This window comes from Tripterygium wilfordii, chromosome 6, assembly GCF_013401445.1.
Source record: "Tripterygium wilfordii isolate XIE 37 chromosome 6, ASM1340144v1, whole genome shotgun sequence".
NCBI classification, from domain to species: Eukaryota; Viridiplantae; Streptophyta; class Magnoliopsida; order Celastrales; family Celastraceae; genus Tripterygium; species Tripterygium wilfordii.
Genome location: NC_052237.1, coordinates 3152936 through 3174051, shown reverse-complemented (window position 1 = coordinate 3174051; position 21116 = coordinate 3152936). Strand labels below are relative to the sequence as shown.

The window sequence follows — 21116 nt, the reverse complement described above, 5'->3', positions numbered from 1 at the left end:
AATTGTGTATATCATCTTGGTGAATCAGGGTTCGAATCCCTCTCCCTTGTTTTAAAAAAAATATAATTTTGTAATTTGTTTTATCAAGTGAAATTTAATAATCTTATCAACTAGTAACTTAATATATTTTTTTATACAATTAATGAATATATACTAACTGTTATAGTCATACCCATATCATGTTGAATCGACATGGATATGGCGTGATATTTTGAAATGTGAGGAAGAACAATGTGTACTACTCCATTGAAAAATCAAAATTAGCATTACTCTTCTAGTAACAGTATAAATTTGCTATTTTATGAAGGGTTGGGTGATTCAAATATGGTTTAGCTTTAGGGTTAGTGTCCCATTGTATAATTTTTATTTTGAAATTAGGGATTTGGGGAGGGGCGGGACTCAAACCCATGTCCTAATGGGTGGATGAGTCTCTTACATGTAAGTTGATTGATATTTAACTAACAGCTCACTTAGATCCCATTGTATAATTTATCTATATTGAACAAAAAAAATTATATATATATATAGACACACACCTATTTTTTTCTTCTAAAGAATGGTCAATTAAATTTTAAACAATCCAACAATGAACAACCACACTTATTTATTCTAAAAAAAAGCCCACACTTATTAAAGTACAAATTTTATGGCGAATTGATGTCAGCAATGAGATGGCATCAACATCTACCAAAATGGTCCTACAGTTTGTCAGTTCGAAAATGACATGTAACCCATCAGTTTGGTAGTTCATATAAGCCCAATAAATTTATTCCACTATTTTATCTCAAAATTCATTGTTTTCATATTGATTTCATTGTTTTTTAAAGCACAATGTAAAATTTATTGTTTTAATTATGAATCCATTGTTTTTAAAATTTTATTAAAAAAACAATAAAATTAAGATCTATTTGATAAAACTCATCGATAATCGAGAGTTAAAACGTTTATAGGTTGATTTCTGAATATGTAATTTAAAAAAATATATATAATATGCATTTTAAAAGTTAAAAGTATCGTTCGAAAAGGTTGCGTCTTTTTTAATCCAAAACCCCGAGATTTTCATAGAAAGCATCGTTTACCTAGAATCTCAATTAGAGCACCAAAAAGGCAAAAACCTCTTCACCAACCACCCTCCCTGATTAAGCTCCTCTACTTCTCTCTGATCGTCGATCAAATCGCGTCGTCGCCATGGCTACCATTTCCAAGCTCTCAAATCCGACTTCTTCGCCCTCCTCTCTGTTGCCGCCTTCTTCATCGAGGCTTCGATCTTCTCTGCTGCCTAAGTTTTCTGTTGATTTCCGTGGCCCAGCTGGTTCTGGTTTCAATGCGAGAGTTGAGTCTTCTAGGTTGTCTCTGCCGAGCAACCGAGTTTTGAAGGGGTCCCTGGTGTGAGTATTCCTTGGAAATCAATTTATGTTTGCGATCGTTGGTTTTTTGTTTGTTTATTTGACTGTGCTTTTGATGTATACGAATATGGTGAAGTTTAGGTTAGTATCTTGTGATGCATGTCGTTATTTCAAACTTCGTATGTTCATTTTCGATCTCGTGGTTCACCTCCTCTTGATTTGAGTCCAGTTCCATATTATTTCTCATTTTTTTTGTAGTGGCATGATGTTCTTGATCTTCATATGGAAGCTTGAAGTAATGGTTGGAGTAATGATTATGTTAGTCAGAAGAGCTTCTTGGAGCTTTCTTTTTGTGTGATGCATGTGTACCAGAAGCTAAGATCAATCGCATTTGATGAATCTTTCCACCACTTGTGAGTCTATCCCACCATACTATCGACTCTCGTTGAAGAGATGCCCTCTTGAAGTATGCAGTTCACCATATGTCAGTGTACGAAGTACTGACCTAGAGCCAAGCAACGTCCACCTAGAAGGCTAAGGCTATTATAAGTCGGAAAAACATATAAAATCTACTTCAGCCTATAGGAGTTGTATTGCTCTTATGAGCAGCTCTACTTGGAAAGTGATGCAGAAACTATAAGAATCACCCCGAATATATGTCGTGAATGTCACCATCTAATACGACATGTTAGGGAGTTTGGTACCTAGGGGTTGCATAGGCTTGGGGGTCAGGTCACTTTCATTAACCAAATGGTTTTATCGCAAAGCGGTGTTCATGTCGTCCTGGTCTCATCTTAATAATCGTAATTGAATTTTCAAAATAAGACAAAAAGCTAATGGTAAGGTTGAAAGATGGTTGCAGAATATGTAACCTTACCGTTTCTGACTCCATATTTGTTATTAGGAGAATGCATTTGTAATGTTTGAATTTATAATATTTGTCATACCACCAATGAAAGCAACAAGGTAGTATTACCTTATTAATCATATTGCTATTTGTGATCATAGGGTGATAGCTGGTGGTTCTTCTCTCTAGTTTTAGATTTCACTAAGTAGCTTATATATCATTATTGCAGTGTCAAATGTTCCATTTCTGATGGAAATGGTAGTGCAATAAAGAGAACAGTTCTTCATGATCTCTATGAGCAGGAAGGGCAGAGTCCATGGTATGACAACCTTTGTAGGCCCGTGACGGATCTGCTTCCTCTTATTGCCAGTGGGGTTCGAGGTGTTACTAGCAACCCGGCGGTAATTGCTTATATTGACTTCACTACTCCCCGTCTCTCGTTTTTTGGTTCTAATCTTCATTACTTATACATGATTGCAGATTTTTCAAAAAGCTATATCATCTTCGAATGCTTACAATGATCAATTCAGGTACTGCCAAAGCTTTGAAAGATATTTGTTTCTATGTAAATCTGCCAAATTGTGGTAGGCAATAGGCATTACATCTTACTGGCTCAAATGAGATTGGGACACGGTGTAGCAGGTATTTCATAATATCCATGCATTTGATATGAGCTTGTTGGAATCTTCAGGGAACTCGTGCAGTCTGGAAAAGACATTGAAGATGCATACTGGGAACTTGTGGTGAAGGACATTCAAGATGCATGCAAGCTTTTTGAGCCTATCTATGATCAAACTGATGGAGGAGATGGCTATGTTTCTGTTGAAGTTTCTCCTAGACTTGCTGATGATACTGCAGGAACTGTTGAGGCAGCGAAATGGCTTCATAAAGTGGTCGATCGGCCTAATGTTTATATTAAGATTCCTGCAACTGCTCCATGCATTCCTTCAATCAAGGAAGTTATTTCAAATGGCATCAGTGTCAATGTGACTGTAAGTTCATTTCTCCATCCTTGCGTAGCTCTGAGTTGTCTTAACACATAATGCATTTGAAGAATAAGTTGTCATAGACTCATAGTCACTTTCTACTCAGTTCTGGTTCCGTTTTACTATAGTTTTCAGTGATTGGTTATACAGTGTAGACAACTCCAATTTAACTATTGCCCTGTTAAACCTACGATGTCAATGTGATTCTTATATATACGGGTTTCTTCTGGGCCGGTAAGAAGTGCTATTGTCATTTCTACAATTGGCCAACTTATCCTAGCTTTCGGACATGGTCATAGGTAGTAGTTTTTGATGGTTGTTTACCTTTTCCAATCTATTTCATATAATTTTGTGTGCTTTTGTAGATTTGTAAGGTTGATATCATGTCATTGAATTGCACTTCCTGTTTCGCAATTTCTGTTGATTTCATTCTACTCAATGTTCCTTCTCATGTATGTGCAGCTCATATTCTCTCTCACTAGATATGAAGCAGTGATTGATGCTTACTTGGATGGTCTTGAGGCTTCCGGGCTAAGTGATCTGTCCAGGGTTACCAGTGTTGCTTCCTTCTTTGTTAGTCGTGTTGACACTCTCATTGACAAAATGCTAGAAAAGATTGGAACCCCAGAAGCCCTCGACCTCCGTGGAAAGGTAAATAAATTTCCTCATCCACGCTGTTAACTCGTTGATGAATCTGAACCTATAATGTAGTAGTTTACTGATATCATGATGGTGTTACCAATTTTAGGCCGCTGTAGCTCAAGCAGCTCTGGCATATCAGCTTTATCAGAAGAAGTTTTCTGGTCCTAGATGGGAGGCTCTAGTGAAGAAAGGTGCAAAGAAGCAGAGGCTCCTGTGGGCCTCAACTAGTGTCAAGAATCCTGCCTACCCGGACACTTTATATGTTGGTCCTCTTATTGGACCTGACACTGTGAGCTATCTTATCCGTGAAGACTCATCTAAGAGAGTAAATATTTATTTCTTGGATGGCCTTCCAAATTTATTAACTCGATTCCGTCCTGTTGCAGGTTTCAACCATGCCCGACCAAGCTCTCCAAGCATTTATAGACCATGGCGCTCTTTCAAGGACAATTAACCACAACGTGTCTGAAGCAGAAGGAGTTTACAATGCGCTTGAGAAGTTGGGAATTGACTGGAGCTACGTTGGGACACAGCTCGAACTTGAAGGAGTTGATTCATTTAAGAAGAGCTTTGACAGTCTACTTGATACCCTACAAGAGAAGGCTAACTCTCTTAAACTGGTTAGCCAGTGAGCTTTTAGCGGTTTTTAATTGTTTAATACAAATGTAATACAATAAAAGAAGCTGGACATCGATTCTGCTGCGGAGCCTATCTGATTATCTATGAGTGGTTTGTAAGAACTTAATTATGTATCATAACTTCATTTGTCATTCAAAAGAAAACATCGTAAGCTGTTTATTTATTTAGTTTAGAAATTCATGCTATACCTCTAAGATGAAACAACTAGTGATAGTTAGCACGGTTGATATCCTTTCCAGTAAGGTTGATATCCTTTCCAGTAATGTTTGGGATCCCAACACAAATGGTATCTTAGTTATTCTAGAGACTGAGTTGTACGCATAAGAGTGTCATGCGAATTCTGTGCGTCCAATTCAGCGGTTGAGTGTATCAGGTAAATTATGTGCCGCTGAGTTGTTGTGCGTCCAGCTGAGTGCAGCATGCAAATTATGTACGTCCAACTCAGTGGGATGATTATGTGTCGCTGAGTTGTACATCCAATTCAGCGGTTGAGTAATCATGCCGTTGAGTTGTGCGTCCAGCTGAGTGTATCATTTAAATTATGTGCTTTCAATTCAGCGGCTAAGTGTGCGTAATGCGAATTCTGTATGTCCAACTTATCCCAATTGCGGGATCTTTATCCTATTCATATACGTATATGTATCCTTCTATGCCGCTTAACCAAAAAAATGGAAAGTTACGATGGGCCCGGCCCCACTTTAACGGTTGTTGTCAAGGGGCCCCTAGCTATGCAAGTTAGCTTGCTAATGGGCCTCTAGAAAAAGCTGAGGCCGTTATCTTCCCGCGATAGTGCGATACCCCATTCACCGTTTTACTATTCCTTCAGCCTCGAAACTTCTCTCGGTCTCCCTCGCGTACGCACATTTTCATGGCTTCGATTTCTCCAATTGGAAATCTACCGCAATCCTTAACGGCATCTCTTGGAAGAGCTTCAATCATGGTCGGGCGGTATTTTGACTAATTATCTCTCTCTCGGGGCCGTGAAACGCTTAATTCCTCTAGCTCAGTATTTATTGTTTTGCTTTTCAGAAGTGGCGCATGCCGATTACGCTTCAATTCGGTGCTCAGCTACCCTATAAATCCGGATCCAGTTCAACCGGTTTGTAATTTCTTCAAAGACAAATGTGAATTACGCATACACTTGCTTTTTGTGGCTTAATTTGGTAGGTTTTTCCGCAATTGAATGATTGGATTTGTAAATTTTAGGTGAAAGCGGTTTTCCAGTTTATGGAGACAAGATTGATCGAAGGAAAGCCATAATATCTTCGGTTGGGTTGATATCTTGGCCATTGTGGGGTGCTTCAAAAGATGAGGTGGCCGTGGCATCTGAATTTGCTGACAGTAATTTCACTGTTCTCCCTTCTATTTATGGTTTTTCATCTAGAAACACTGCTAGGTCACAATGGCGTACTTTGTCGCTTACGATTTCAAATTTTCTCAATTGTTTCTTGGAATGTTCTTCGTGGAACTAATATGGTCCAATTGTTTCCTTTACATTACTTTCGGGAAGGCTTTCTTGATATTTTGCAGTTTCTGTAATCAGTAGGATCACAGTGGTCATGTCCATCTCTCAATTTTTTGGAGTCTCAGCTCTATAAGAAATGTGCGGTAACATGATTTTAGCTGTTTCTTTAGCTTCCTCCCAAAATATAAATGACTGGCCGTCTTAAACCCTGATCTTGAGGAAGAATCCATTATTCTGATATCATTTTTGGTTACCTTGCATGCCAATATTATACGAGGAGGGTAGTTGATTTTGGTGTGGAAGTTAGTTTCTCAATTGGTCAGGTAGTTGCATCATATTAGGCATGGACGACAGATAACAGAACAACGGAAAATCGGAGTGAATTGATGATGCCAGTACTTAACTACTTATTGTTTGCACCATGTCTCAATATGCAGTGCCAGCACTCAGGGGAAAGGATTATGGCAAGACAAAAATGCGCTATCCAGATTACATAGAAACGGAATCCGGTCTTCAGTTCAAGGTCACCTATTAGAAAATTTGTGTGTGTGTGTTTTTTTTCTTTAAATTTCTAAGTACTATCAATTGTTTAATTAAATGATTGAAAATGACGCAGGATTTGCGAAAGGGAAATGGCCCCACACCGAAGACAGGAGAGACCGTCATGGTAAGGACACAATGTAGTAAGCTAACGATATGAAATCAAAGAGACTAATCTATGTGAATGACATTTATGCGTGGTTATCTTTATTTTTTTCAGTCTCACTCTATTTTTGTAGTTACTTCATCGAAGACATTAATGGCACATGCATTTTAGGTTGATTGGGATGGATATACCATAGGTTACTATGGCCGCATATTTGAAGCTCGAAACAAGACAAAGGGTGGTTCCTTTGAGGTGAAAAGTACTTCTTTTCTATTTATCGTAGATTGTTTTGTATTATTGGTTAGATTTACATTTTTTTGGATCTCGACATGCAGGGGGGTGACAAAGATTTTTTCAAATTTAGATTAGGATCCCAAGAGGTGAGGTTATTCTCCTGTAGACAATCTGTTCATTTCAATATGGGTGATATGCATAGCATTTATTAAAATAAAATTTTTTGTCATCTCACGTTTTGGCAAGTCCAGAGTCATTCTCTTCTCTGTCCTTCCAATTTATAACTGTATTCTAGTTTGGTGAAACTGTGTGCTCTTTAATACAATGTAACTGATAGGCATTCTGTTGTAACAATGGTCAATGGTCTATGAATTGTTTGCTACCTTGAAGACATGTTCTCTTGTCAATGTTGAGGCCTTAGATTGTGCTGCCTGGCTCTTGCATTTTTCAGGTAATACCAGCTTTTGAGGAAGCTGTTTCAGGCATGGCTCTGGGTGGCATTAGAAGGTGTTTCATCTGCTTTTCATGAAAAACAAACATTTTCTAGCATCTGATCTGAGACATTTAAGTACATGTACTTGAATACATGCAAAGTAATGATACATTAATAAGTGTTTTGACATGTTAAGAGTTATATTCACACACGACATACTCGCTTGCAGTTTCTATCCTGGCCAATATTTTATTCGTCCTTGCACCTTGATGTTCTTTAGGCATACTGAAACATTCTGTATTTTGTTAACGAGAAGTTTCCCTATTCCAGTTTATGCATATTGTGCAAATAGTTCACTTTCCAGTGATGCAGGATCATAGTGCCTCCTGAACTCGGCTATCCTGGGAATGACTTCAACAAAAGCGCACCAAAGCCAACAACGTTTTCGGTACTGCTAAATCCTCTTAATGATGCCTATTTGAAGTCCACGTTTCTTTTTCCCCTTTTTGAGAAAGAACAATGACAGTATGACACTCCATCTAACAGGGGCAACGAGCCTTGGACTTTGTGCTGAGGAACCAAGGGCTGATAGACAAAACTCTCCTGTTCGATATTGAGCTCCTCAAGATTATAGCAAGCTGATCCTTCATATCAATGTTGACTTGCCTCTCCAAGCAACCATTAAATGATGAAGGTTAGTTTGTGTTTGTTTATTGTCTTGAATTGTCTACGAGTAAGCAGTTTCCATGTGTTAATGAGCTGTGGAGCGATCCATAATGTTGGAGACCAAAATTTGAAGAATGTAAGCAAGATTAAACCTTTCCACCAAATCGGTTCTTAGAAGTTGTGTTGTACAATATTCTGTAATTGGATACTTATTTGAAAGATAACAATTTCTGTTGTTTTGTTTTGTTGTAAAGTAATCGACATTGGTTCATTGTTTGACAATAAACTTTACCAAAAGTTCTCTGCATTAATAGACTCTGACCCCAAACTAGAATACCAAATAAAACGAGACCTAGTTCTCTTACAAGTTGAACGAGAAACCAAAAGATTATCAAAAATAAGTGAAGGCCGGAACCCGATTAAAGAGGCCAACCAACTCCCAGAAACATCACAAAAAGCAAACTAATGCGAGTGCTAAAATTAGTCCTTACAAAATAAAAAAAACAAGAACACCCTAAGAGTAACAGAAATTGAAGCCGAATGTGTCAAATCATCGACAAACTGTTCAACCTAATTAACAGAGAGGGCTCGCCGCTTGTATCGCACCATAACCTTTCCTTTCACACCCACAACCATGGCATTCCAATCAATCTCCGGAAAAGGTGATTCCAGCTCCAGTTCAAAGTTCCTCAGCAGATGGCTCCATATAGCCTTTATCTGGAGGTATGCAAAGGGCTCACCAAGGCACCCATGCCTGCCTCCACCAAAGGAAATATATGAAAATGCACCCGCTGCCTTGTCTTCTTCTCTCCCAGCAGTAAATCTGTCCGGATCATATGTGTCAGGATCCTTAAAGATATGAGGAAGCCGGTTAGCAAATGCTGGTGATGTTGCAACAATGTGGCCCTTTGGAATGTCATACTCTTTCCCCTCACGAGTTGTGACACTAAAATCACTGTGAGAGCTGCGTAGTAGCATAATTAGTGGAGGATGGAGTCTTAGGGCTTCCTTAATGCATCGATACAGAACATCCATCTCAGACAATATGTCGTGATCAACCTTGTTCCCATGCTTTTCCATTAACGTCTTTTGTTCCTCTAAGACAGCAGAGAGATACCCTTTGTAACGAAGGAGATAGGCCCCAGTCCACACAGAGGTGATGGAACTAGTGTGCTGCCCTGCAAAAAGAGCAGCAATAAGCAAGCCGGTGACTTCAGAGTCAGTTGTTGGGCGACCATCTTTGTACTTTGAGTCAATGAAACATTGCAACATGTCATTCTCAGATTTTCCAGCTTGCTTACGGGAAGCTATGATCTTTGCAAAGATGTCAGCAAGCTTCTTGCGAGCTTGGTCACGACGTCGGTGAGCAGGAATCGGTAAATAGGGGAAGAGAACACTAATGGGGAGCATCCCATTGTCGAGGTCATGGAACAAGGCAGACACATCATCAAAAAGCTTGTCTCGGACTTCTTGACCCAAGAGACACCTACTGGCGGTCAAGATGATCAGATGCTCCAGCTCATACTTTATGTCCACCACACCACTATCTCCCCATTTTGAGAAGTAGTCCTACACAATTCCGAAATGAAGAAACAAAATTTAGAAACAGAACTTTCCACATTATAGACACAAGCAACAGTCACGAAATCATACCAAGGAATCTCAAATCTGGTAGAGCGTCATAAGAGCCATATCAAACAAACACAAAGTTAAATGACAATTAAAAAGAATACTGTGAGTACATAACCAAAGTTATGCATATCGGCCAATAGAGCGTAGAAGTTCACCTTTTCTGCATTGGAAACAATATTCTTGATACACCACATGGCTCTTCACTAAAGAAAAATAAATGTACAAAAGTATCGAAATACATGGTGAAATAACCTCATCCCTTATCCACAAACAAAGAAGGAAGAGTCACTGCAACTCTTCCCGCTAATTATGTGAGCCATAATTGACTTAAATACTTTGAAACAAAGTTGATTAACAAGTAAATATCTTAAATGGAAATCCCCTCATCCAGAAAAGCAGAGAAGAGTGCACAAACATTACCTCAGCTTCGACAACCATCTGATCTACATAACACTTCAATTTGTTCACTCTCAATGCCTCCGTGAAGAACCGGAACTGCTCCTGCCTTATCGAGTAGTCAACATCAAAAACAACTCCAGGGCCAAACGTGGGCACATTGAACTGATACACCTCCTGCTGACTGAGGTCTGATTCAGGGGCCTTGAAGAAGTGTGCCGAAACCTCTGGCCCAATGAAGAAGGTGATCTTCCTATTGACAAGGGTCACCGTGAAAACACTCCCAAGCTTAGGGTACTCGTCACGCAGCATTATAATGGGTCCTTTCAAAAATTGGACTAGGCTACCAATCAGTGGCCATCCCTGGACCGCTGGAGGCAAACGTTTCTTAGATCTAGGAATTAAAAGTGCAGAAAGTAGCTTCGCCACAACCAGAGTAGCCACAATTAGGAGAGCCGCATTTAACAACTTGTTATCCGTATCCATGGTTAGAGATTCAGCTGAAACAATAAACAAAATCTAAACTTCAGTTCGGATCTGATAACCATTTGTAAATTATCTAAAATTATCTAAAAGAACAAGAAAATGGGTAGACGAAATTAACTAGTTCTCCGTTTGGTTTCATGGAAAATGCAGGAAATAGTTTTTCAAAGAAAATGCAGCATCTTAAATCTACCCTCAGTAATGACCAATTCAACCATTTAAGTTTCATTGAGGATAGTGTTTCGATTCCTCAAAAACCAACCTATTCCCTTCTTTTTCATTTCGGACCACAATTTTCTGGGTAATCGAAAAGAAAATCAACGAAGTATCAAATCAAATGAGCAGAAGACAAAATAGAGGATTAACAATAACTTACAATTGAATCCCAGAGAATCGTCGAAGACAACGAGAGAGAGTAGTTGATATCAGATTCGAATGAAGAAGGTAAAGCGAGCAGTCACAGAGAGTCCGAAACACAACAGAACTGAAAGAGAGACTATGGGTTGAAATTGTCGTTTAAAAGATACTGTAGCCGATTCCGAACCGAGCCGGGCCATGAGAACATATCTCGGGTCATGAGATCCGAGTAGAAGTTGAAGCGAAACTGGGGCCTGGGCTGGTAATATCTCTGAAAAACAGTGGGTAGGGAATATTGCTGAGTTGGCCGTTGGGTCCTTCTGTCGTGACTCACGGCTTTGTTTTGGAATGTTCAGACTTTTGTTTATAGTGCATGTGGCAAGTTATTTTTTGCAAAAATATTATGTGGGACCACTGGGCGACAAGGCCCATAGGCGCCTAAGCCTCGCCCACCCGTATTGGGGGCCCATCTATTATAGACTGCGTTAGGTAAAGTATTTTTGCAAGCATTTATGTTTGTAACTAATATAAATGTTTTTGTCCCGCCAAACGAGCATTTTCGGGCACGTAATCAGAGTCAATTCTACCAGCATATTATGCTACTTTTAAAATGTTACCAATTTGAACAATTTTACTATCATTTCCATTTCTATTCCTTTTATGTCAATTTGAACAATTTTACTAGCATTTCCATTTCTATTCCTTTTATGTCCTTAGTATTTCATTATCATTCTCATTTTGTCCCTCACCTCATTAATTAATTAATTATCTTTAATTAATAATCTTATTTTATAAATTAATAAATAATCTTTATTTTATAAATTAATTAATAATCTTTATTTAATAAATTAATTAATAATATTTATTTTTAATAAAGTAATAATATTTATATTATAAATTAATTAATAATATTTATTTTTAATAAAGTAATAATCTTTATTTTATAGATTAATTAATAATATTATTTTATAAATTAATTTTTATTTATAAATACATTTATATATCTCTGTTACAACTAAAATGCATAATACCCCTGCACGTAATTTGTCACAACATGCTACACAATATAAATGTTATCAGCAAAAGTTTAACCAAACACTACTAAGCATTTTTACAGCATATCTGCTACTAAAATTGTCCAACATTTCTGTTACCACCATTTCTGTTAGAATATCTGCTACTTTCCAAATGATTTACCATAGTATAAGAAAAATCTAACCTAGTTTTGGATTATTTTGATGTCGTTATCAGTGTAATTGGATTTTGGCTTCAAGACAAACCTGCAACCATCGCCTCACACAATTGCCGTCTATCTTTGTACGATCCCGTCCTCAACCAAATGCCAACTATAACAAGCCACATATCCTGACATCGACCCGTTATCTGAAACCACCTTCACACGATTATCTACAGCCTACAACTTATGCCTCATGTCAAAAGAACCACATGGATTACGTGGTTGCATTCGTGATTTCTTTGTAATTTATTCGTAACTATTAGCATAGTTCAAGATCAACTATCATATGATTTCTACGCAATTACATGTCCAAATGCTCTTTCTATGATTAAAAGTTGTGTAAACACAGCGGTCTCTAAGGAGGCTCGTTTGGGTGCGTCCTTGCTCCACCTTCATTTTCATGATTGCTTTGTCAATGTAACGCTACTTCATTATTATATTATTGTCAAGGTAGACGATGAAAAAACTTGATCATTGATGCTCCAATGATCAAGTCAGTGATCATAAGGGAAACTCAGGCAATCATGCAAAAGGGATGCAAAATATGAGACGCAGATGAGTTGAAAGAAAGCACAGATTTGGGAGAAAGATGAATCAAATATTATTGATAGTTTTCTTACTATTACAAGGTCTCAAGGTCTCCTTTAAATACACCATATACAATCCCTAATTACTTGGAGAATCATCAATCACTACCTAACATTGGGGAGACTTAATTACAAGATTATACACTGCCTATAATTAAGATATTCCTATCATTAAGGAGCTGATTATATACAAAGTCAACAGTTAACACTCCCCCTCAAGTTGGTGCATGGATGTCATACATACCCAACTTGGACAAGAATCGATGAAAGACCTGCCTATTCACAGCCTTCGTTAGAATGTCTGCTACCTGATTTTCTGTTCGAATATGCGGCACCTTTATAACTTCACTCTCTATCTTCTCCTTGATGAAGAATCGATCAACTTCTACATGTTTTGTTCTATCATGTTGAACTGGATTATGTGCAATATCCCGAGCAGCTTGATTATCACAAAACAACTGCATTGGTTGACCATTACTATAACCCAAATCTTGTAACAAAAACTGAATCCATAATAGTTCGCAAATTCCTAGTGCCATTCCACGGTATTCTGCCTCAGCACTAGACCTAGCAACTACATGTTGCTTCTTGCTCCTCCATGTGACTAGGTTGCCGCCAACAAATGTAAAATAACCAGACGTGGATCTTCTAGCATCTATTGACCCTGCCCAGTCAGCATCGGTATATCCCTCGACATTGAGATGATTATTTCTTACGAACAAAATACCTTTTCTAGGACTCCCTTTTAAATACCTTAGTATTCTCATGACCGCGTTCATGTGCTGTTCTCCAGGATTGTGCATAAATTGACTCACCACTCCAAGCGCATGTGCCAAGTCAGGTCGTGTATGTGCCAAATACATTAACCGGCCTACTACCCGTTGATACCTCCTTTTATCCACGGGTATTTGGTTTGAACTCATCCCAAGTTTCAGTCCCTCCTCTAATGGTGTATCGGCTGGTTGACAAGCGGTCATCCCTGTTTCTTTCAATAAATCTAGGATATATTTTCTTTGGCACGGAAAGATCTCAGAATTATTCTTGGATACCTCAATCCCCATAAAATATTTTAGGGAACCAAGGTTCTTCATCTCAAACTCTTTGAACAAATATTGCTGAAGTGCTACCCGTTCCCTTTCATTGTTTCCTGTGACTATCATATCGTCAACATACACGATAAGAATTGTTATTTTACCTTCTTTCTTCTTAATAAACAAAGTATGATCTGCATTACTTTGTTTGTAGCCAAAACGTCGCATTGCTTGAGTCAGTCTACCAAACCATGCTCTGGGTAACTGTTTGAGCCCATAGAGGGATTTCTGCAATCTGCATACCTTCTTCTTATGCGTGCCAAGTAGACTATATCCTGGTGGAAGGTCCATATAAACTTCTTCTTGTAGCTCTCCATGTAAAAATGCGTTCTTTACATCAAATTGATGCAAAGACCAATCGAGGTTTGCTGCCAGGGATAATAGTACCCGAATAGTATTGATCTTCGCTACTGGCGCGAAAGTGTCTGAATAATCAATGCCATATTTTTGTGTATATCCTTTCGCTACTAGTCGCGCCTTGTATCGATCAATTGATCCATCTGCCAAATACTTCATAGTAAAAACCCATCTGCATCCCACTGGCTTCTTTCCAGGTGGCAAGTCAACTATTCTCCATGTAGCATTCTTTTTTAATGAGCTCAACTCTTCATCCATTGTTGCTCGCCATTTGGGATCAGCCATAGCTTCCTACATACTGTTAGGAATCGATACATGGGATAACTGACAAATGAATGACTTATTTGATTCCGACAATCGGTTAGTGGACACATAATTGCTCAAAGGATATCTTACAGTACATTTAGGATCAGGTTCATAGACAGGTTTTGGAATACCTCGGTTTACTCGTGGTGGGAGACGTGAGAGTGGACGAATTTCCATTGCCGGAGACGATTGGTTATGTGGCATCAAACTTGGCGCAGAAACCATATCAGTACCTGTCTTATTTTTTCCATCCACTACCTGCTTAGTCACCTTATCCACGGCTGTTACCTGCTCTTCCACCACTTGCTCCGTCATTGGATGATTAGTTATGACAATCTGCTCAGTTGTGGGAGGCGAAACGGGTTGCTCATCTACAGAATGTTGTTCGGTCACCTTTGCACCACACTGAGCTAGCTTATCTATAATAGCTTCAATCACCTTTTCACCACCACCGGCTGCCACCTTCTCACCACCATTAGCTGCCATCTTTTCACCACTACCACTCACTTTTACGTCCCCACCAACTGCCAACTTTTCACCAACACCAGCTGCCACCTTTTCACCATCACCACTCACTTTTGCATCACCACCAACTGCCAACTCTTCATCACCATCAGCTGGTATGACACTGTATTGTAGGGACTGAATTTCGACACTTTCAGCACATCTCTCCCCCTGAAATTCAGGTTTATCATAGTACATAGTCATTTCATGAAATTTGACATCCATAGTAACAAAAATTTTCTTTGTAGGTGGGTGATAGCAGCGGTACCCTTTTTGATGAATACCATACCCAACAAATATACATTGTAACGCTCGGGGTTCCAGTTTATCACGTTGATGCTTATGTAAATGTACATAAGCCACACAACCAAACACATGAGGAGGGAGATTGGATGCAGTAGGAGCAACAGTCAAGGTAGTTAAGGTGTGGTGAGGTGTTTGAAAATTGAGGATACTGGATGGTACTCGGTTAATCAAGTAGGTAGCTGATAGGAGAGCTTCGCCCCAGTATGAGACTGGGGTATGTGCTTCTAGTAGAGAAGCTCGGACAACATTTAAAAGGTGACGATTTTTTCGCTCGGCAATTCCGTTTTGCTGTGGAGTATTAGGGCAGGTGGTTTGATGAAGAATACCATGAGTATCCAAAAAGGATTTCAACGCGGCATTCACATATTCTCAACCATTATCACTTCGGAGGACTTTGATGGTACCACCATACTGAACAGTAACCATTTTATGAAATTTCTGGAACATAGAACACACATCACTTTTATGTTTCATAAGAGTAACCCATGTCATGCGTGTACAATCATCAATAAAAGTAACAAACCAACAAGCTCCGTTTAAAGTAGGAATTTTGGATGGGCTCCAAACATCAGAGTGAACTATCATAAAAGGAACTGAGCTTTTATTCTGACAAGGAGAAAATGGAACCCGATGGCTATGCGCCAATTCACAAACTTCACACTTAAAAGAAGAAACATCAACTTTTGAGAACAATTTAGGGAATAGTCTCCGCAAATAACCAAACGAAGCATGTCCTAAGCGACGATGCCATAACCAAATATCAGAAATATTTTTAGAATTTTGATGAGAACCATCCATCATAAGGGCTCGAGTCAGGTGACCAGTGCTTTCCGATGTAAGGTCCAGGTAATATAGCTTCCCGCGCCTAGTGCCATAACCAATCGTTCTCCGGGTCTGGATATCCTTAAAAACACATGAGTTTGGCCCAAAAATAACAATACATTGCAAAGTAGCAGTTATTTGAGCAATAGAAAGGAGATTATAATCAAGAGATGGAACGACAAGTACAGTATCTAGATGAAGGTCATTTGTTAAATGGACAGTACCTTCCCCAATTATGGGAACAATACTACCATCTGCAGTAGTCATGTCACTTTGTGAGGATATATGTAAAGTTTTAAGGAGATTGGAATCATAAGTCATATGGGCCGTAGCCCCAGAGTCAATTATCCATGCATTATTCAAAACAGAATGATTGGTTGATATGACCTTACCTTCATGACGTGCAGCTGTAGCTAATGCAGTAGCTTGGTCCAACACTATGTCCGGTTCCTCATGGGAGTCAGTAGAAGCTTTTGTTGCTGCAATAGATGCCCGTTGCTTGTTGTGTCGTGAATCCCTTGTCTTGTCCCATCCTTCCGGATAACCAATTAGCTCATAACACTTTTGTTTAGAGTGTCCTGGACGCCCACAATGAGCACATTTGTTACGTGAGAATCGATCATCAGTTGGCCGATTTCGTGAGGGATTATTTCGGGCAAGCATAGCCCCAATGTTCTCCCCCTCACCCTTCATGGCTTCCTTTCGATCAAACTCGCATCTAACGTAAGTATAAGATGGCTGGAGATCAAGTGGAGGTTCCTTTCTAAGGATTTCACCACGAACTTGCTCAAACTCATCATCAAGGCCACCCAAGAAGATATAAACCCGTTGTCTCTCCTTGAAATCTTGATATATTTTGATATCCTGGGCACAACTCATAACCACCCTACTATGGTGGTCCAACTCTTGAAATATCTCAAACAACTCACCAAAATAAACAGAGATTTGTCTCCCGTTTTGACGTATACGGACAGCTCTTTGGTTCAAAGTATAAACTCGTACCTCATTCTTGTCATCCACGAATGAAGTCTTCACAGCTTGCCATATGGCCGCTGCAGTCGGCAAGCGGACATGGCGCTTCATCAACTCAGGCTTCATGACAGAGAGAAGCCAACTTTTAACTCGTTGATCCTCAGAGAACCAATCACCATACTTTGGATCGTCTTCGGAGGGAGCCGTAAGCGTACCTCGAAGATATCCCATTTTCTTTCTCCCTGCAATATGCATCTCAACAAGTGGTGCCCATAAATCATAGTTGTCTTCATTCAACACGATACCGATTTGGAAATTGGAATTGTCGGAGTTACTTCCTGGACCATTAGGTTGAACAACAACCAGAGGTGCAGCGGCAGTTTTGTCAGTCATCGTGAAGAACGAGGCTCCGATACCAAGTTGAAAGAAAGCACAGATTTGGGAGAAAGATGAATCAAATATTATTGATAGTTTTCTTACTATTACACGGTCTCAAGGTCTCCTTTAAATACACCATATACAATCCCTAATTACTTGGAGAATCATCAATCACTACCTAACATTGGAGAGACTTAATTACAAGATTATACACTGCCTATAATTAAGATATTCCTATCATTAAGGAGCTGATTATATACAAAGTCAACAGTTAACAAGATGTGTGACGGAGAGTGAGAGGTGAGAAAGACAAATATTTGAAGGTTGGAAGTTGAGAGAATTGAGTGCTATCGCTGTGAATATGTAAGAATGAACAATGCCCTTTCTTGTGGACAGAGAAACTTTGATATTGGGATCTTAGACGACCAAGATTGACTTGGGGTACAAGTTGCAGGCTGCATATAATCATGTGAAGGTGGTTTCAGGTAACGACCTAGGCTACCAATCAATGGCCATCCCTTGACCGCTGGAGGCAAACGGTTCGTAGATCAATGAATTAAAAGTGCAGAAAGAAGCTTCACTACAACCGGAGTAGCCACCATTAGGAAATCCAACGGCCCATTATTTGCTTCAAATTTCACTTCTACAAACCTCTCTCTTCACCAAAGAAAGGTCTATTTGTCTTTCTCTCCCTCTTCTTGTTCCCCTCCCCTCAATTTTCACTTCTATGGACCTCTCTCTTCACCAAAAAAAAAAAAATGTTTTATGTCTTCTCTAATTTCCTCTCTTCTTCCATGGAGACTTGGAGTACCTTCCTCCTTTGTTCTGTTAATTTATGAAAAATGTTATCTGAGAAAGGGAAGGCACCCGTGAAGAAAGAGGAAGCAGAGGACGAATACAATGCTATTTCAGCGAGAGTGAAGAAACAATAGCCCCAAGAACATGGACATTTTGAACCACCCTTTTTTTTTGATAAATCTGTGTGAATTTTATCTTTAAGAAAAGAAAGTAAAATGCAAGAAAACAAGTAAACAACCACCAATGTATAGCAGCAAAACCCTTACAACAAGAACCTAGATTTGAAAAGCCCGAACCTACCCTAAACCAGAATTGAATAGCCCCAAGCTAAGAAGCACTAGCACCTTAGTTTTGCTCAGGCACCCGCACTGGGTGCGTTTGGAGTGCGAATGCGCCACGGGTGCAGCTCCAATTTTTTTTTTATTTTTTTAAAAATTTCGGATAAGGCTTAGTACGGTTGGGATACTTCTCAAGTACTCTTGGGCCAAAAACTTTTAAGTTTTTTTAACAAATTTGGGCTGAAACAATTCAGAGAATTAAAAGCCCATATGCCATAAATCCATTTAACACTTAATTAAAAGACTTCAAAGACATAAAACCCAAGCCCATTGAAAGAAGGGATTCATCATCTCCACCTCACGATAGAGATTAGAGAGTCAGCGACAGACCCCAACTCTACATTTAGTTATTTTTGTTGAATATATGTATATAAATATATAAAAAAAAATTATATTTATATAGGTTGTATCCCGTTGCATCCATATCCTAATTTTTAAAAGAAATGACGAATCCCCGTACTTCGTATCCCGTATTCCCGCACCCGTATCGGTGCTTCTTAGGCCCAAGAACCCCCTAAACTAAAACTCATATCAAGAGGACCTTTACAAAATCTACCTCCAACTCAAAGAGGAGGGAAGAGGAACCCCAAAGCAAACGTAAAACCGGAGTTGAACAGCCATGGGCAAGGGATAGGAGGTTTTGTTATGAACATCGGCAAATGCTCCACAACAGGAGGGGAGTTGTGGGCAATATTTCAAGGTTTGGTGCTAGCTTGGAATAAGGATTCTAGTGGAAGTTGATAGCATGTGTGCTATAAGGATCATACATAAACAAGAAGGGGCAGCCCAAATGAAGGTAGACATGATTGCACAGGCTGAGAGTAAACTTATACTCATCTTATCTTCTTCAGAAAATAATCTCTGAAGTCTACAGAAGTATACAGCTTCTAAAACTAAATTCGGTAGAACATGACTTGACAAAAAATGACAAGGACATGTCCGTGTCTGAAAAAGCTAATAATATAAAGGGTTGCACTATTCAAACCGGGGAGGGGTTTAAAATAGGAGGGTTTGTTTATCAATTTCCTAATATAAAACAGTGGAGGATGGGCATGAATGAAAAGTCAATATAAAACAGTGGAGGATGGGCCTGAATGAAAAAGCAATTATGATTTGACACCATCTTTTATTCGCTGGATTCTCCTCTTTAGCAGTTCGATATTATTCGATGCTACTTTCAACTGTCATTCCCAGTACTACCATTTCGCCATACGCAATTTTTAAGCAACACCAAATGGTTCAGCAAATTAAAGTCTTCATCCCAATCTACCGGGGAGGAAGATTATGAACTCAGTTCTACCGGGGGAGGATGTTAAGACATAATATATACCACATCCGTAAAATCAATGCATCCTCGGAAAGCGAATAAATCGAAGCGGACAATATAATTGGTTATTATGAGGGTGTAGATTTCTGATAGTGGAAATAGGGGGTCAACATTTGACCCGTAGATCTAGGCTGGCCCGGCCCGAAATTAAACCATGTCTGGGCAGCCCGATCCGACACCTTAGGCGGGCCTGGGCCCCATTTTTGAGGTAGGGCCTGGCTCGAAGCCCGACACCTGGGGTCAATTTTGGCTCGGCCTAAGCTCGACTAGGCAACAACAAACACTGAGGCATATAGAATTTTGTACCCATGCCATGTTGAGAAATTAGACCCATGATCATTCTTGACAAATATATCACACGACAATAGATAAAATTAAAATAGAAAAGTGCGACAATCTCAACGTAATAGTATACTTGAAAAACTCCAAAACCGGAGAAAAAAAAATCACGGTTTGTCAAAAGACAACCGAACGAAAAATTCATCATTTAAAATACCATTACAACCATACACTCAATTTTCTCTCACCAAAAAACTCAAACAAAACCCGAGAATGAACCCTCTTATTCTTTTACAATGCTCACGAACACTCAAGCCATCTGTCTATTCCACCACGCTAACTCTTCTATGCCTCCCTCAAATTATTTCACATCCTCTATTTAATTTTGCTTCATCTTTACTTCTTGTGTACCCCACATACTTTTTTTTCTTTCCCTTCAATAATTGGAGACTTGAGTGGCACGTTCGGACATTCTTCGAACTAACACCCAATTTTTTTGATCAAATTTCAACATGCCACTAGATGTGCAACCGACTTGCTTAACAGAGTACTTATCTCTTCTATTTGTCTTTGGATTTCTATTCCATCTTCTAGAACTAATCTTTGCTAATTCACGTCTGCTAATTCTTGTGAAGTCTGCTTGTATTCTTTTCCCAATACAAGGTCCTTCTAGTTTCTAGTCATCCTCTTGTTCTGTTCCAAACATTTCATTTATGAGTTGTCTTAGGCTGATGCAGCTTGTTGGCACTGGGACCGCCAGTGAAATTGTGTAGAACATATAGTGGTATTGGTAGTTGGTTAAGCAAAAATGTATCAAGCCCCCAATGTCCCCCCGACAATTATCGAGTGTGCATTCCAAATCCGACTTCAATATAACATTGATTTATTATTAATTTCTAGACCAACTTAATTCCTTTCCAAATTCTATTTCTTTCAGGGGACGATATATATGAATGTTCTATTATGCTCCATCAACACATCTAAAGGTTTATATGATCTATCGAGCGTGGAAGTAATACAATTACCAAGTTAAAAAAAAAGA

At 39.1% G+C, this 21116-nt stretch overlaps 3 protein-coding genes across 6 annotated transcripts; 2 read left to right on the top strand and 1 right to left on the bottom strand.

Annotated features, from left to right (window-relative positions):
* The first annotated feature begins 1052 nt into the window (after nt 1–1052).
* LOC120000355 (transaldolase-like) lies at nt 1053–4627 on the top strand. The gene is made up of 7 exons (XM_038848404.1): nt 1053–1388; nt 2423–2594; nt 2674–2723; nt 2885–3185; nt 3642–3830; nt 3928–4110; nt 4208–4627. The coding sequence occupies exons 1-7, from the start codon at nt 1189–1191 to the stop codon at nt 4451–4453; spliced, it is 1341 nt and encodes a 446-aa protein (XP_038704332.1). The 5' UTR covers nt 1053–1188; the 3' UTR covers nt 4454–4627.
* A 595-nt stretch (nt 4628–5222) lies between these two features.
* Nucleotides 5223–8143, top strand: LOC120000141 (peptidyl-prolyl cis-trans isomerase FKBP19, chloroplastic). Of its 2 annotated transcripts, none has more exons than XR_005468576.1 (10): nt 5223–5400; nt 5490–5559; nt 5667–5801; nt 6363–6448; nt 6542–6592; nt 6743–6823; nt 6907–6951; nt 7257–7312; nt 7603–7686; nt 7785–7857. XR_005468576.1 is itself a non-coding variant. In XM_038848041.1 (10 exons), exons 1-10 carry the CDS (start codon nt 5329–5331, stop codon nt 7878–7880), a joined length of 768 nt encoding a protein of 255 aa, XP_038703969.1. In that variant the 5' UTR covers nt 5228–5328; the 3' UTR covers nt 7881–8143. The 2 variants fall into 2 exon arrangements, 1 of the variants encoding a protein (XP_038703969.1); XM_038848041.1 differs by having other exon boundaries at nt 5228–5400; nt 7611–7686; nt 7785–8143.
* Nucleotides 8144–8233: 90 nt separating this feature from the next.
* Nucleotides 8234–10981, bottom strand: LOC120000140 (sterol 14-demethylase). Of its 3 annotated transcripts, none has more exons than XM_038848039.1 (3): nt 10792–10981; nt 9957–10432; nt 8234–9473 (listed from the first exon to the last, which is right to left on the bottom strand). In XM_038848039.1, exons 2-3 carry the CDS (start codon nt 10416–10418, stop codon nt 8475–8477), a joined length of 1461 nt encoding a protein of 486 aa, XP_038703967.1. In that variant the 5' UTR covers nt 10419–10432; nt 10792–10981; the 3' UTR covers nt 8234–8474. The 3 variants fall into 3 exon arrangements, with proteins under 3 accessions (XP_038703967.1, XP_038703966.1, XP_038703968.1); XM_038848038.1 differs by lacking the exon at nt 10792–10981 and adding an exon at nt 10537–10677 and having other exon boundaries at nt 9957–10451; XM_038848040.1 differs by lacking the exon at nt 10792–10981 and adding an exon at nt 10537–10655.
* Nucleotides 10982–21116: the final 10135 nt, after the last annotated feature.

What these genes read in the sequence shown, in the direction of transcription:
- LOC120000355 (XM_038848404.1), top strand. Translation starts at nt 1,189, where the DNA reads ATGGCTACCATTTCCAAGCTCTCAAATCCGACTTCTTCGCCCTCCTCT. An exon ending in GTTTTGAAGGGGTCCCTGGT is followed by an intron (nt 1,389 to 2,422) that starts GTGAGTATTCCT and finishes TCATTATTGCAG; the next exon opens with TGTCAAATGTTCCATTTCTG. An exon ending in GTGTTACTAGCAACCCGGCG is followed by an intron (nt 2,595 to 2,673) that starts GTAATTGCTTAT and finishes ACATGATTGCAG; the next exon opens with ATTTTTCAAAAAGCTATATC.
- LOC120000141 (XM_038848041.1), top strand. Translation starts at nt 5,329, where the DNA reads ATGGCTTCGATTTCTCCAATTGGAAATCTACCGCAATCCTTAACGGCA. An exon ending in TTGGAAGAGCTTCAATCATG is followed by an intron (nt 5,401 to 5,489) that starts GTCGGGCGGTAT and finishes TTTGCTTTTCAG; the next exon opens with AAGTGGCGCATGCCGATTAC. An exon ending in CAAAGCCAACAACGTTTTCG is followed by an intron (nt 7,687 to 7,784) that starts GTACTGCTAAAT and finishes TCCATCTAACAG; the next exon opens with GGGCAACGAGCCTTGGACTT.
- LOC120000140 (XM_038848038.1), bottom strand. Translation starts at nt 10,644, where the DNA reads ATGAAACTTAAATGGTTGAATTGGTCATTACTGAGGGTAGATTTAAGA. An exon ending in TGAAACCAAACGGAGAACTA is followed by an intron (nt 10,452 to 10,536) that starts GTTAATTTCGTC and finishes ACTGAAGTTTAG; the next exon opens with ATTTTGTTTATTGTTTCAGC. An exon ending in AGATGGTTGTCGAAGCTGAG is followed by an intron (nt 9,474 to 9,956) that starts GTAATGTTTGTG and finishes GGAATTGTGTAG; the next exon opens with GACTACTTCTCAAAATGGGG.